The sequence below is a fragment of the Phoenix dactylifera genome, chromosome 3, assembly GCF_051530095.1.
Source record: "Phoenix dactylifera cultivar Ajwa chromosome 3, Ajwa_hap1_PhDact_Kaust_v1.1, whole genome shotgun sequence".
Lineage (NCBI taxonomy): Eukaryota > Viridiplantae > Streptophyta > Magnoliopsida > Arecales > Arecaceae > Phoenix > Phoenix dactylifera.
Genome location: NC_143192.1, coordinates 51,601,022 through 51,616,153, shown reverse-complemented (window position 1 = coordinate 51,616,153; position 15,132 = coordinate 51,601,022). Strand labels below are relative to the sequence as shown.

Here is a 15,132-nt window from a genome sequence, read left to right as displayed (position 1 = left end):
TTTTCATCGGAATTCTGCTGCATAAATTAAATACCAGTTAATAATTCTGGCACAGTTCCAGTTACATTATGACATAAAAGAACTCAATACTAATAGCTTTAGAGCTTCCCAAAATCAAAATCAGCTCTTTCTAAGAGCAACCCAGCCATTGAACCGGACAAACATTTGTCCCTTAGGAAACTCATGATTGCACCATCACTTTCTTGTATACGACCCACGACATAAGCTGTGGCAATCAACTGAAAGCTCCTCCATCTTCTCTCCCTCGCATACTTCTCCAAGCCCTTCTTAATTTTGTCGTACTCTCCTTCAGCTCCTCCATTGAGCTCCCCCAAAAAGGCTTCGCTCAAGCATCTGGCCAAAACAATGCTATCTTCAAGTGCCGAGCAGCCTCCTTGACCTATATCAGGTGTCATGGGATGGAATGCGTCTCCGGCCACACAAACATTTCCCTTGCTTATATTCCCCCACAACAAAGAAAATGGCCACCTGTATCTCAATGGAGCTGAGACCGGATTGCTGATTTCGCTTATTTCTATGACATGTATAAATTCCTCAGGCACCTTGGAATGCTTCAACTTACTTAACATATATTGTTTCATTTTCGTTGCACTTTCTTCCACTTCCTTTTCTGTCAAATAAAACCAAACAAAAGAGTTAACATTTCACATTGATAAAAAAAAAGAGGCTTGTAGGTATACCATGAGTAAAATTTATTTCTTGTTCTCTTTCTCATGCTCTCTCATAAGAAATCCCTTTATTTCTTGTTCTCTTTCTCACGCTCTCTCATAAGAAGTCCCTGAGTTTCACGTAAATTGGTCATTAAATTTTTTGTGTTTATATATCTATCTCCATTTCCATATTCACATAAAACTCTTGCAAAGACTTACATTTGTACAAAACAATTCTTCCTCTGGTTTTTTTTGACTGAACCCTGCCAGTGTTGTAGAATGACAAATATATCATTATTTTAAGGGCAGCTGAGGCCGGGGGCTCTGTCCCTTCCCACCTACTTCCCCTTTTATCCTTAATAAATTTAGGAGCTGATATTTAATATAAAAAATATTTACTATTTTAAAAAATGTAAGGAAGCAAAACTTTAATAAGCAAAAGGGAGCATTGATTTTATGCATATATTTCTAGCCTTTCAATTCATAGGCAATGTGAAGAAAAAATATAAAATAAATAGCTTCAAAACCATATTCTTTTGGAATAAAACATAACACATGTTTCACGCAATTAGCTATAACACCGATGGTCCAAATTCTATGGCTCTACAATTAAGAAAGATGCTGAACTATTTTCCAATTAGCTTCGCTAATCAAGGCGCGGCACTATATTTAATAAGCTTGCACTGTTATGTAAATGTTGAGTAAATTTTTTAGGGTCCATATTTGAGTGGAGGTGGAGCATTCTGTCTGTTCAGTCTCATTTACTTGAGTACAAATATACACAATAGAATGCATGCAAACATAACAAATATTGTAGAGCTTACCTTGCTCAGAGGAAGTCCAAGTGAAAAACCAATAAACAATCCTTTCGTTACAAGGCAATAAACCTGTACGAAAGCCTTCTCCAAAGCATTGCATGAACTCGGGTTTGAAACCATGGCCATTTGGAAACTCAACAAAACCTCTCGAAGCTGAACGCCCTGTGAATGTTGGTTTCTGTAGGCCCAACCATTTTGCTACCACTGAATTCACTCCATCACAACCTATCAAGACCTATAACATGGGGAAAAAAACAACAGAAATAGTTTTCAAATGATTCTATCAACAACTCTAGATAGTTTATATGCCACATTGATACATATTTTACATTACAAAATCATTTCATCCATGTTCTTTTCCTCTTAGAAATATGTGCACCTTTGTTTTGAGTATGGAGCCATCGGCCAAATGCAGGAGCTTAAAGTAGCCATCCTCCTCAATTGCAGCAACTTTGGAAGAGTATCTAACCGTGCCAAGTGGTAACTCCTTTTCTAAGGCTTCCAACAATATATTCCTCCTTAGGCAGCGAACTTCATGCTCCCCACTGCATCATTTTTCAAAAGACTATAATTAAATTAATGGAATACATTACTTTCTCACAAGAAGATATTAATGGGACACCTCGCTTGTGGTTTCTAGCAAGAGACCGAAATATTTTTATTTGGTCTACACATAATTATTGTATGATCGCATTACAATTATATCATATAACTGGCAAGTATGTATTCAAAACACGAGGAATATAGGTTTTGTGTGCCGATTGAAGAGATTAACTTGGATCATCTACTTGCCAAAGAATAATACAATGTGATAAAAAAAAAAGTTGGTTCGTGCATGACACAATCTAAAAGCTCACATCTTCCCTCGTGCCACAAATGACAAATTTGATGTTCTCGCTCCAGAAGTTGCGGAAGTAGCTGTCAGTCTGCACACACAAAAGCATTCATTAATATATATTTATACATACATACATACATATACATATACATACATATATGTATGTATCTATACATACATATATCTATGCACATACATACATATATATATATATATATATATATATATATATATATATATATATATATATATATATATATATATATATTGCTTTTCATATATGTATATAGTAGGCATGAAAATGATATGCATTTATTATTTGATCAAGTTGCATAAATATTTTTTCATAATAAACTAGCAAGATCTATGTGTGTAGGAACTTGGGTAAATCACACATGTGCCAGTTTTAGTTATAAACTACGAAATTTTACAATCGCTTTGAGACTACGTATATAAGCTATCCACAATTCTTTGCTTTTTCAAATAGGGTGCATATTCAACTAGTGCAATTAGTAAAGCCAGTAGAGGCTAATTCGGCAATTTGGGTTTGAATTATTCAGCCAAGATCTTTTAATTAATATGTGGCCCATGCACCGTAGAGTACTATGCATCTCTGGATGGCCTCCATTAAGATATGGACGGCCATCAAACAATGCGTGCCATATATAACATGGCACGCACTTATGCATTGTCTTATTTGATGGTTATCCATCTTTTGATAGTGGTCATGGCACTCTGCGGTGCTACACATGCACTATAAAAGATATGTGCTCTTATACCATAGATCTCATCCTAGTGCTCCTAATTCCCAAATAAAAATACGGGGATGGATGCACGAACAGAATCAAGAAAATTTGTTGGATGTATCCTAGGTAATAGGAGATGTATTGGATCTTTGATTTCTTTATTTTTTTTAAAAAAAATTCTCTCTCTCTCTCTCTCTCTCTCTCTCTCTCTCTCTGTGTGTGTGTGTGTGATCGATGCATGTCTTCTCAATTAAAAGGATTCAGTACTTAATAACCGAACAACACATACAAAAAAGAAGTCCTGTAACAGATGACCACCACTCGATAGCTGAGATAGGAAATCGATAATAAGAGAGAGAAAGGGTATTGCTGCTGCTTACCCTTGTAAGCGGACATGACTCTGCCGGAGAGAGTCCCCCACCCCAAGCGCATCCAGTGCTCTCCAAGCATTGGTCCATGTGAGAAGCCCGAAACCCGCCGCCCTCAGCGACTCGGACGACTCCAACACCAAGCTCCTCACTCCCTTCCTGCATCCATCTCTCAGTCCACAATGAAATTTTCTCCTTCCTCCCAAGGGCAATTTATAGAAGATATTAATGCCACCACACAAAAACCAGCGTGTTACTGTTAATTAGTACATACCTATGGAGTCCCAAAGCTGCTGCGAGCCCCGCTATTCCGGCGCCGATGATCACGACATCCTCGATGGCCTCCATTTGATGCAATGCGAGCTGTGGATGTGGTCGTGGAGAATTAGGGGCAGAGATTAAAGGTGGAGGCAGGCGAGACGAGGAAAAGAATACTTATTGCTGGAAGGAGAGAGAGAGAGTTGGGACCCTCGTGAGGTCATCGCTGAAGTACTCTTAACCATGCTACCTGCAACGTGGAGCCCAACGTTGAATACAAATTTTTTGTCTGCAGCAGCCGACGGCACGGGCTGAAAGGATTGATGCGACTAGAGGATTGCCTTTTTTTTTTTTTTCTTGGACCAGGGGGGACTAATCCATACTGATCCTTCTTCTCCGTTCCACTTTATTTTCATTGGAGGGTAGACCTCCAAGAAGACCGAACCTTTTAACGAACCGAGAATCCACTAATCGAGATTAAAAGATGGGTGTTGCCATCCAAACTGGGGCATCTCAATACATTTAGGACCTAAGGTGGTCTCATTAAGAGAAGCCTTTTTTTTTTCCTTTTCATTTTATCAGCCCAAGGCAAACTCACTAAGAAAGTTTTTTTTCTTTCTATTTTATCTTTTAAGCTTTTTCTGCGGCGGGCCTTCTTTGGGCCGAGGTCTTTGGCGACTGAGACGGTCGCTTAAGGGTTAGATCGGCCCTGTATCCAAAATAAAATCCTGACCTCTTGCTCCAAGTGTAAGAGGAGATATCATAAGGGCATAATTAGAAGAGGTTATAGAGCACCAATACCTTTGTGTCACTTGGAAAGATAATTATTCTGTATATTATTATAAATAGTTAAATGCAGTAAACTTTTATATATTATAATTGTTTGAGGGATGTTTTTATTTTTTTATTTTTAACTATTTAGCACTCGTTTGGTTCGTGAAAAAAGAAGAAGAAAAAGTATGGTCAACGAAAAAATAAATAAATTTTTGATTGGAGTCTTCAAAGAGAAGAAATAAAAAAATAGCATTCTCATAAAAATAAGAATTTTATATTTTATGGAAAAGAAAAAGTCATGAAGGGCACGAAAAAACTACTTTTTCTTGGGTTGAAAATTAGATCATTTTTTTTTCACAAGTACTCTTAAGTCATCAAAATCCATGAGTGAAGGTTTTCTCTTTATTAAATATATAATAGGTATTTCATGCAACTTTTTTAAAAAATAAATGCCCAATCGGACATAAGTAACTCTAAAATATGTAACTTTTTCATGATCAACTAAATATATCAAAATTATTTTTTCAGATATCATATTTTTAAGAATCATCTTTTAAAAAAAAATTATTTTAGTAAAAAACATTATGAACTAAATGAGCCCTTTGAGATATATATATATACATGCGCGCATGGAGCCAAGTCTCGGTATGGGCTTTGCTTTGAAAGAAATCAAAGTTTCATTGTAACAGTGATTCATCGAATTTTAGTTAATCTGATTGTTGGGGGAAAAATCCCAAGTCATATCGCCACGGAGGCGCTCGGCTAGAGAGCGCCGACCGGAAAGGCGCTCGGCCAAAGGGCGCCGACCAGAGAAAGCGCCAAGAGGCGCCCAACCGAAATAACCAAGTAGGGATGCTCGGCTAGAAAGAGCCGACCAGCGGGCGCCGACCAAAGAAGCGCTCAACTAGAAAGCGCTGACCAGAGACAGCACCAAGTAGGGGCGCTCGGCTAGAAGGTGCTCGCCCAGAAGGCGCCGACCAGGAATACTCAAAAGCAACCCCGCCACAGGGTGCCCCATTGGGCGACCAGCTCGGCTCGGCACCCTTGCCGAGCCGATGCCTTCACCAAATGATTCAACTCTCGCTTGACCCTCTAAGGGACCTGACAACTCCACTATAACCTGCCGCTATCTTCAAGCCATCAAGGCATAAGATCTCCGCAGGTATTCAGCACGACCTGCCATTAATGCACGAGGCTCCCTCAAGTCTTCGATGCACTCAGTCATTTAATGAACACGGCCCAAGACGATCTCCGGATCACTGAACCATCAGAGCGTATGGCTCTCCCTGACCGCCGGTTCATTCGGTAATAAATGCACTTATCATCCACGAACCCCAGGCCCACCACGGCCGGCGGTTCAACCACTTCAACAGGTCCGATCGACCGTGACAACTCCCTGATTCCGGTCTGATCCGGTCCCGTTCTCCATCACGCCATTAATGGGCCAAATCGCGCCCAATTATTACAGAACGGGACAAACCTACTGTCACCTCCCAGGTAACCAAATCCTCCTATAAAAGGAAACCTGGGGGGAAGAGGAAGGGGGACTCGGACTGGACTCTGGTAACTAGACTCTGGGGTCTGGACTCTGAGGACTCTCAGGACCCTCGGGACTGAACCCTCTTGGACAGCACAGATACAATGGATGACATCATCTCCTTCATCCTCTTGATCTGATCTAAATATTCTTGCTGTCTTCTCCACATATTTTCTTCCCTGCTCTCTCCACATATTCGCCCCCTCTGACTTAGGCATCAGAGGGCCGGCGCCGGGGAGCCCGGCCACCGGTTCTTCCTGCAGGACTCGCGCCCCACAGTGGAGGACGCGGCCGGCCGGCGCACCGTCAACCACCCTTCCAGCGGCGGAGCTCTGCCCCTCCAGGAGGACGCCACCAGCCGGCGCACCGTCGACCACCCTTCCAGCGGCGGAGCTCTGCCCCTCCAGGAGGACGCCACCAGCCGGCGCACCGTCGACCACCCTTCCAGCGGCGGAGCTCTGCCCCTCCAGGAGGACGCCACCAGTCGGCGCGCCGTCGATCACCGCCCCTGCGGCGGAAGCCCCTCCTTCCCCGGCTTCGCGGAGGCCCCCGGGTCCAATTTCCAGCAACAGTTGGCGCTAGAGGAAGGGCCCGAGTTCGCTGCCATGAAGCTAAAAAGCAAAGGGGCTTCCAATGCCTCTCGACGTCCTCCACCTAGCCCGGAGCGTTCTGTCCGAAACTCATCACCTCCGACCGAGTCAGTTCATCAAGTTCGGCCGGAGCAGTTCGATGCCCTGGTACAACAGGTGCAGGCCCTGGCTACCGCTGTCCAAAGCCTGCAGCCCAGAGGCATCCCAACGGCACCGCCTCCTCCGGCTCCAGTTCAACCGGAGCCTCCCACAAGCGGACTTCCTCTTCGAGGTCAGGACTCCCAAGTCCAGGCCTCCCTCTGGAGAGAGCATCCAGCCAGAGGCCACGGAGGCTGGCCACAGCCTTCAGAAGCTGAATCGGTTCCAGGGCAACCTGCGCTCGAACGAACCGCTGCAGCGATCCTCCAGAACGATGAACTCGACCGGAAGGTCGAGAGGCTGGAACGTCAAATCTAGGCACTCCACGGGAGGAAGTCAGGACATAACGGCGACTTCGAGTTCAATACGAAGTCGCCCTTCTCCCAGGAAATTGAAGATGAACCGGTCCCGTTACGGTTCAAGATGCCCCAGGTGGAGCCCTACAACGGCAAGGCTGATCCCCTGGACCACCTGGAAAGCTACCGGGTCTTAATGGCCCTACAAGGAGCCTCGGAGGCCATGATGTGCAAAGCTTTTTCGGCGACACTCCGAGGACCAGCCCGGCTGTGGTTTACCGGGCTAAAGCCGAGTACTGTCTCCTCCTTTGAGCAGCTCGGCAGACAGTTTGCTGGCAATTTCGCCGCCAACCAGCCCCAGCGGCGGACATCCGACTCCCTCCTTGATATCAAACAAAAGGAGGGAGAATCCTTCAAGGAGTATTTGGACCGGTTCACCGCCGCAACATGGGAGGTCCGGGAGCTTGACCAGTCAATCGCCATGTCGGCGCTGAAGACTGGAGCCCGGTCCTACAGATTTCTCTTCTCGATTGAGAAGAATTTTCCCGCGGACCTCACCGAGATGTTCGCTCGGGCGCGGAAGTACGCCAAGGCCGAAGAAGCCGTGGCAGTCAGGCGGGGCGGGACCGAGCAGAACCTCAAGAAAAGACGCCGCGAGGAGCGCGGCCAGCCCAGAGGCCCGTCTCCGCGACGAGCTAAGAATCCGCCCCGCCCGAAGAGTCCACCCCGGCTGAGGGGACCGCCACAGCAGAGGTTACCACTCCGCCCGAGGTTCCCACTGCAAGCCCCTACACCCGAAGGGAGGTATGAAAGATATACTCCCCTCAACGCTCCTCGGGCTGAAATCCTCATGGAGATCGAGAGTCGAGATCGCATCCGGCTCCCACCTCCGAAGCCAGACACCCGAACCCGGCGTGATAACCGGAAGTATTGCTGTTTCCATCGGGATCAAGGCCATGATACCGAGGAGTGTTACCAGCTCCGAAATGAGATCGAAGCACTCATCCGCCGAGGGGTGCTCGATCGGTTTGTGCAAGGCCGGCGTGAAGAAAAGCAGCCAGCCGAAAGAGCCGCGCAGCCTGAAGGTTCAAATGCCAACAGGCCCATCGCTGGCATCATCAACACCATCCGAGGCGGGGCCTCGGCAGGAGAAGCTTCAGGGGAAGAAACCTCCCCGAAACGCCTGCGCGCCTCTGAAGCTATCTCCTTTTCAGACGATGATCTAGAAGGGGTCGAAACTCCCCATGATGATGCCGTGGTCATCTCCATGATCATAAATAGATTTGATGTAAAACGCATCTTAGTTGATAATGGAAGCTCGGCGAATGTTTTGTACTTTGGTGCATATTGTAAAATGGGGATGACCAAAGAACAGCTGCGGAGGATGAATGCTCCGTTGGTTGGGTTCACTGGGGATTCAGTCCCAGTAGAGGGCGAGATCGACCTTTTGGTCACAGTCGGGCTCGCCCCCCGTGAAAGTACCGTGGGGATGAACTTCCTCGTGATACGCCTTCCCTCGGTCTATAATGCCATCCTCGGAAGGCCAGGCCTCAACGCCCTCCGAGCGGTGGTCTCCACTCACCACCTGCTCATGCGATTCCCCACCAGCCAGGGGGTCGGCGAAGTCCGAGGGGACCAAATGGTGGCAAGGAGATGCTACCTGGCGACCCACGAGGCAAAGCGACCCGCCGAGGTGCCTGCCCCAGCGACTGACCAGCCCTCAACTGAGGTCATGGAGGCACGGGTCGACCCTCAGAAAGAGCGGGTACAGCCTGGTGAGTTACTAATCCAAGTTCCCTTACGAGAGAGCTTTCCTGAGCTAACCGTGCAGGTCGGCTCTGGCCTCGATGAGCACGAGAGGAGTCGTCTCGTCAATTTCCTGCGAGACAACATGGATGTCTTCGCATGGTCGCCTGCAGACATGCCGGGGATAGATCCAGAGGTCATGGTCCACCGGCTCCAAGTAAGGCCAACCAGCAAGCCTGTGCGGCAGAAGAAGCGAGGCGCCGCCCCTGAGCGCCAGCGAGCAGCAGCCGAGGAGGTCAGTAAGCTCCTTGGAGCTGGCTTCATCCGGGAGATAGCCTACCCGGAGTGGCTCGCTAATGTGGTCCTCGTCAAGAAGGCCAACGGGAAGTGGCGTATGTGTGTGGACTACACCGACCTGAACAAAGCCTGCCCAAAGGACAGCTTCCCACTTCCCAGCATCGACCAGCTCGTAGACTCCACCTCGGGTCACGAGCTGCTGGCATTCATGGACGCCTTCTCCGGATACAACCAGATCCGCATGGCGCCGGAAGACGAGGAAAAGACCGCCTTCATCACCGACGGGGGAACTTACTGCTACAAGGTGATGCCATTCGGCTTGAAAAATGCCGGGGCAACTTATCAAAGGCTGGTCAGCCGGATCTTCAAAGACCAGATAGGCCGGAATATGGAGGTCTATGTGGACGATATGCTGGTAAAAAGCAAGGTGGCACAAGATCACGTAGCCGACCTCAATGAAGCATTCTCCACACTCCGAAAATACCAGATGAAGCTCAATCCAGCCAAATGTGCATTCGGGGTCACCTCCGGCAAATTCCTCGGTTTCATCATTACACAACGAGGAATTGAGGCCAATCCAGAGAAGATCCGAGCTCTCCAAGAGATGACGCCTCCCAGGACGGTCAAGGAGGTACAACGGCTCACAGGCCGAGTTGCAGCTCTCGGGAGATTCATCTCCCGCTCGGCTGAGCGCTGCCTTCCATTCTTCGCAGCCCTCAAGAAGCCGAAGAATTTTTTGTGGTCGGACAAGTGCCAGCAATCTTTTGAAGAGCTCAAGCACCTCCTGGCTTCCCCTCCCCTGCTCACAAAGCCTCACCAGGGCGAGCTTCTCTACCTGTATCTGGCCGTCTCCCCTGTGGCAGTAAGCTCGGTCCTGGTCCGAGAGGAGGGCAAACTTCAGAAGCCAGTATATTACACCAGCCGGGTCTTGAGGGACGCCGAGACCCGATACACCAAGCTTGAGAAGACTGCCTATGCCCTGGTCATCTCAGCTCGGAGGCTCCGACCCTACTTCCAAGCCCACACAGTGGCTGTGCTGACCGACCAGCCGGTCAAGCAGATCCTGCAGAAATCAGATCGCGCGGGACGGATCGCCAAATGGGCCATCGAGCTCGGAGAATTCGACATCGAGTACCGACCCAGACCGGCGATCAAAGCACAAGTGCTCGCAGACTTTATTGTCGAGTGCACTATACCGGATGAGATCGAGCCCGAACCTGAACCACCAGTAGAGCAAACCCCGAGTTTGACATGGACTCTGCATACTGATGGCTCTTCAAACTCGGGGGGTAGCGGGGCAGGGCTCATCCTCACCAGCCCAGAAGGGGTGGTCGCCGAGCAAGCCTTGCGCCTCGAGTTCCCTGCTTCCAATAATATGGCGGAGTACGAAGCGCTCGTCGCCGGGCTCAAGCTAGCCAAAGAGCTAGGAGTGAAGGACTTGAAGGCCTTCAGTGATTCTCAGCTCGTCGTCAACCAAATTGTGGGCGACTTCGAAGCCAGAGACCCGACCATGCAGAAGTATCTTCAGAAGGTACGGGATCTCGCCTCGACCCTGGACTCTTTTTACATTCAACATGTTGCCAGGTCGGAGAACCTCAGGGCCGACCAGCTATCAAAGCTGGCGTCCTCTCGCATGAGCGAGCTTCCCAAGGAGGCAGTACTGGAGTATCTCCAAAAGCCCAGTACAGATGAGCCCGAGCAGACCCTCTGCACTGAGTTCGAGCCAAGCTGGATGGACGAACTCATCGGCTACCTGCAAGACGAAGTCCTCCCCACCGACGAACGAGAGGCTCGCCGGATCAAACGCCTCGCTACCCGGTACATATTGTACGAGGAAAAACTCTATCGGAGATCCTTCACCTCTCCCCTCCTCAGATGCCTCCGCCCAACGGAGGCTGATTATGCCCTACGCGAAGTCCACGAAGGGATTTGCGGGAACCATCTGGGAGGGCGAGCATTGGCCCATAAAATTCTGCGCCAAGAATATTATTGGCCGACACTCCAGAAGGATGCTATGGACTTCGTCCAAAGATGTGACCGGTGCCAAAGGAACGCCAATGTTCAGCGCCGGCCCTCGGCCCCTTTGACTTCTATCAGCTCCCCTTGGCCCTTTGCCCAGTGGGGAATTGACATCCTAGGGCCATTTCCACTGGCCACCGGGCAAAGAAAATTTCTGGTCGTCTCCATCGACTACTTCACCAAGTGGGTGGAAGCCGAGCCCCTTGCCCGGATCACCGAGCAGAAGATGCGGGATTTTGTCTGGAAGTCCATTATCTGCAGATTCGGGCTTCCCCGCATCCTCATCTCTGACAACGGTCGCCAATTCGACAACATTCACTTCAGAGAGTTCTGCTCCGAGCTTGGCATTGACCACCGCTTCACCTCGGTCGCGCATCCTCAGACGAACGGAGAAACCGAGGTAACAAATCGTACTATTTTGCAGGGTCTCAAAGCCAGGCTCGACAAATCCAAAGGACAATGGGTCGAAGACCTATATAATGTCCTGTGGGCTTACCGGACCACGTTCCGTGTCCCCACCGGCGAGACTCCCTTCAACCTAACATATGGAACGGAGGCCGTCATCCCACTGGAAGTTGGGCTTCCCTCTCCAAGAGTCGAGCATCATGATGCCAGCTCCAACTCTTCGCAGCTCAGAAGCAACCTCGACTTGATCGAGGAAACAAGGGAGGCCGCCCGAGTTCGTATGGCGAGGTACCAGCAAAAGACAGCTCAGTACTACAACGCCAGGGTCAAAATCAAATCTTTCAGACCAGGGGACCTTGTCCTCAGAAGAGCTGAAGCCTCCCGACCAACTGAGCAAGGGAAGCTGGCCCCAAACTGGGAAGGACCATACCGAGTCACGCGCATCCGCCGACCCGGGACTTATCAGCTAGAGTCTCTAGATGGGACTCTCATTCCGCGGAGCTGGAGCTCTGAAAATCTCCGCGTGTACCATCAGTAGAACCCTAAGGGGTTCCCCATTATTCAATTATTGAATTTCATTTAATGAATTCCATTTCATAACGAACTTATGGTCCGGATACTCATTTTGAGCTCACCGATTCTCCTGATTATCTCATGGTGTCAGGTTTATTTCTCCTACCCTGACCACGGTCAGGATGCCCCGCCACAACGGGATGACCCGATCCGTCCGGATGGCCCGAGACGCCGGGATATGAGTAGCGGTCCTCTCTGACCGGACGAGCTCGGCTCGTGCTCCATCGGCTATGAGTTAGCGGTCCTCTCTGACCGGACGAGCTCGGCTCGTGCTCCTACCCTGAGACGTCAAGATGCCCCAATATATTGGGATACCCTGCCACAACGGGATGCCCCGATTCGTCGGGATGGCCCGAGACGTCGAAATATGAGTAGCGGTCCTCTCTGATCGGACGAGCTCGGCTCGTGCTCCATCGGCTATGAGTTAGCGGTCCTCTCTGACCGGACGAGCTCGGCTCGTGCTCCTATCCTGACCACGGTCAGGATGCCCCGAGACGTCGGGATGCCCCGATCCGTCGGGATGCCCCGAGACGTCGGGATGCCCCGGCTATAGGGATGCCCGAGACGTCGGGATATGAGTAGCGGTCCTCTCTGACCGGACGAGCTCGGCTCGTGCTCCATCGGCTATGAGTTAGCGGTCCTCTCTGACCGGACGAGCTCGGCTCGTGCTCCTACCCTGACCACGGTCAGGATGCCCCGAGACGTCGGGATGCCCCGGCTATAAGGATGCTCGAGACATCGAGATGAGTAGCGGTCCTCTCTGACCGGACGAGCTCGGCTCGTGCTCCATCAGCTATGAGTAGCGGTCCTCTCTGACCGGACGAGCTCGGCTCGTGCTCCATCAGCTATGAGTAGCGGTCCTCTCTGACCGGACGAGCTCGGATCGTGCTCCATCGGCTTCAGCCAACGAGCTCGGCCCGCTCTTCATCATTGGATTTCTCTGCCGACGTCCCCAAAGAACGGAGTCCGAGCAGAGAAGCGTCTTCAGTCGCCTCGGCGCAAGGACGCACACGGTACAAGGTACCCATTTACTTAATGTTTCTACATTAATCTCTCTATATTGTCTATTCTATTTTTGGATTTTTCTGCCGACGTCCCCAAAGAACGGAGTCCGAGCAGAGAAGCGTCTTCAGTCGCCTCGGCGCAAAGATGCACACGGTACAAGGTACCCATTTATTTAATGTTTCTACATTATCTATTCTGTTCTCGGATTTCTCTGCCGACGTCCCCAAAGAACGTAGTCCGAGCAGAGAAGCGTCTTCAGTCGCCTCGGCGCAAGGACGCACACGGTACAAGGTACCCATTTACTTAATGTTTCTACATTAATCTCTCTATATTGTCTATTCTATTTTTGGATTTCTCTGCCGACGTCCCCAAAGAACGGAGTCCGAGCAGAGAAGCGTCTTCAGTCGCCTCGGCGCAAGGACGCATACGGTACAAGGTACCTATTTATTTAATGTTTCTACATTATCTATTCTGTTCTCGGACTTCTCTCTGCCGATGTCCTCCAAGAATGGACACCGAGCAGAAGAGCGTCTTCGATCGCCTCGGCGAAGAAGTGCTCATGACACCAGCACAATATTATACTGTCCGACGAATCCCCATCACGAGCTGACGGGCATTCGACCCATTTGTTGGAAACGAATCTGGTCCGCCCCGGCAACGCGAGGATCGAAACTCGCTAACTTCGCTGAAGGTCAAGTCCTGGTGACCGCCTTAGGGCTCGGTCGAGTCTTGGACTAGGCTCAGAAAAACTCTCCGAGCCCAAATCCTTGGTATAAGCACAAGCGTTGCTATACCACTGGTTGAAGGACCGAGCAATGGAGCTCGGCAAGCTAAACTTAAACTCAAACCCTGTGGCAGGAAAAGCTGAGGCCCTAGAGCCCATATCCTCGGAACCTAAAGCGGATCCGAGTAGGAAAACTTGGACTACGACAGACGAGTTTCCAAAAAAGAAATGTATTTTCATTTCAAAAAGGCCCGTAGGCTAAGTACAAAATTCGGGTTTGGCCCTTACAAGTACGGGAGGCCATCCCGACTTTACAAAACGAAACAAAAATTACACTAAGGCCCGCTCCCATCCACTTCGGCTTCGGCAGTGTCGGGAGCGGCGGGCTCAGCAGTCGGGACCTCCTCGGCCTCGGCAGCGATGGGAGTAGCCTCGGGGGCGGCTTCGGTCGCCTCGGCCTCCGGAGTCTCTGCCTCCGCCTCCGGCCTTTCGACCCCTGCTCCCGGTCGGAGCAGGTTCACATCGAAATTCGGGAGAAGCCGCCGCAACTGGTTACGGAAGTCCCGGAAGCCTTGGATTAGCCCGTTCACGCCCTCCTCTTCTAGGAGGTCGCGGAACTCCGCCGATTCGCGAAAGAGAGCCACCGCGCTCTGAGCCTGCTCCCGAGCCTCGTGGTAGGTGGCCTTCTTCTCGAGGGTTTTTATTTCCCGCTCAAGCTCCGAATGTCGGAGGCGGGCATTCTCCACCTCCTGCTCGCGGGAGGCCAGCGCTTGCTCGACTTCGGCCAATCGAGCCTCAGCGGCGCGCAGCTCGGACCTCGCCGACGCATGCGCGCCCTTTTCCTCATCGAGCTCGGCGGTAAGAGCTCGAATTCTTCCCTCAGATGCTCCGACCTTTTCTTGGAGCACCTGTCGTTCGGCCTCAGAGGCCTGGTACTTCGCTTCGGAGGCCTGTTACTTCGCCTCGGCGGCCGTGTACCTCGTCTGGGCCTCGTCGTACCCGCGCTGGCACCTCCGAGCCTTCTCCCGGTATTCTTGAACAAGGTGCATCAGCATCTCCGTCTCGTGCAAATGCTGTAAAAGAGACATAAGACGCCACAAATAAAAAAATCTATACAGATTACACAGGTGGAAAATTTTACTTACCCGGACGGCGTTGCAGCGGGTATAGTCCATGAAAGCATTATAGCTCATGGACTGCATCATTGCCCGGTCGGCTGGGAGCAGCGCGACCCGGAATATCTCCAGCGCTACTCGAGGGTTTTCGAGGGCTGAATCACCCTCGAACACCGACCAGGTGGGTGCAAGGGGCACCCGTCCCCCCGAGCCC

General features: G+C 50.1%; 1 protein-coding gene across 1 annotated transcript; it reads right to left on the bottom strand.

The window, feature by feature from the left end:
• On the bottom strand, positions 1 to 3,921 carry LOC103719605 (monooxygenase 2-like). Its single transcript, XM_039118155.3, has 6 exons — positions 3,716 to 3,921; positions 3,454 to 3,600; positions 2,347 to 2,415; positions 1,869 to 2,034; positions 1,496 to 1,724; positions 1 to 631 (listed from the first exon to the last, which is right to left on the bottom strand). The coding sequence occupies exons 1-6, from the start codon at positions 3,787 to 3,789 to the stop codon at positions 99 to 101; spliced, it is 1,218 nt and encodes a 405-aa protein (XP_038974083.3). The 5' UTR covers positions 3,790 to 3,921; the 3' UTR covers positions 1 to 98.
• Between the last annotated feature and the right edge of the window lie 11,211 nt (positions 3,922 to 15,132).

Coding starts and splice junctions, on each gene's coding strand:
- LOC103719605 (XM_039118155.3), bottom strand. CDS start 3,789: ATGGAGGCCATCGAGGATGTCGTGATCATCGGCGCCGGAATAGCGGGG. Junction 2,416..3,453: donor AGTCATGTCCGCTTACAAGG/GTAAGCAGCAGC, acceptor TTGTGTGTGCAG/ACTGACAGCTACTTCCGCAA. Junction 632..1,495: donor TTGGACTTCCTCTGAGCAAG/GTAAGCTCTACA, acceptor TTTATTTGACAG/AAAAGGAAGTGGAAGAAAGT.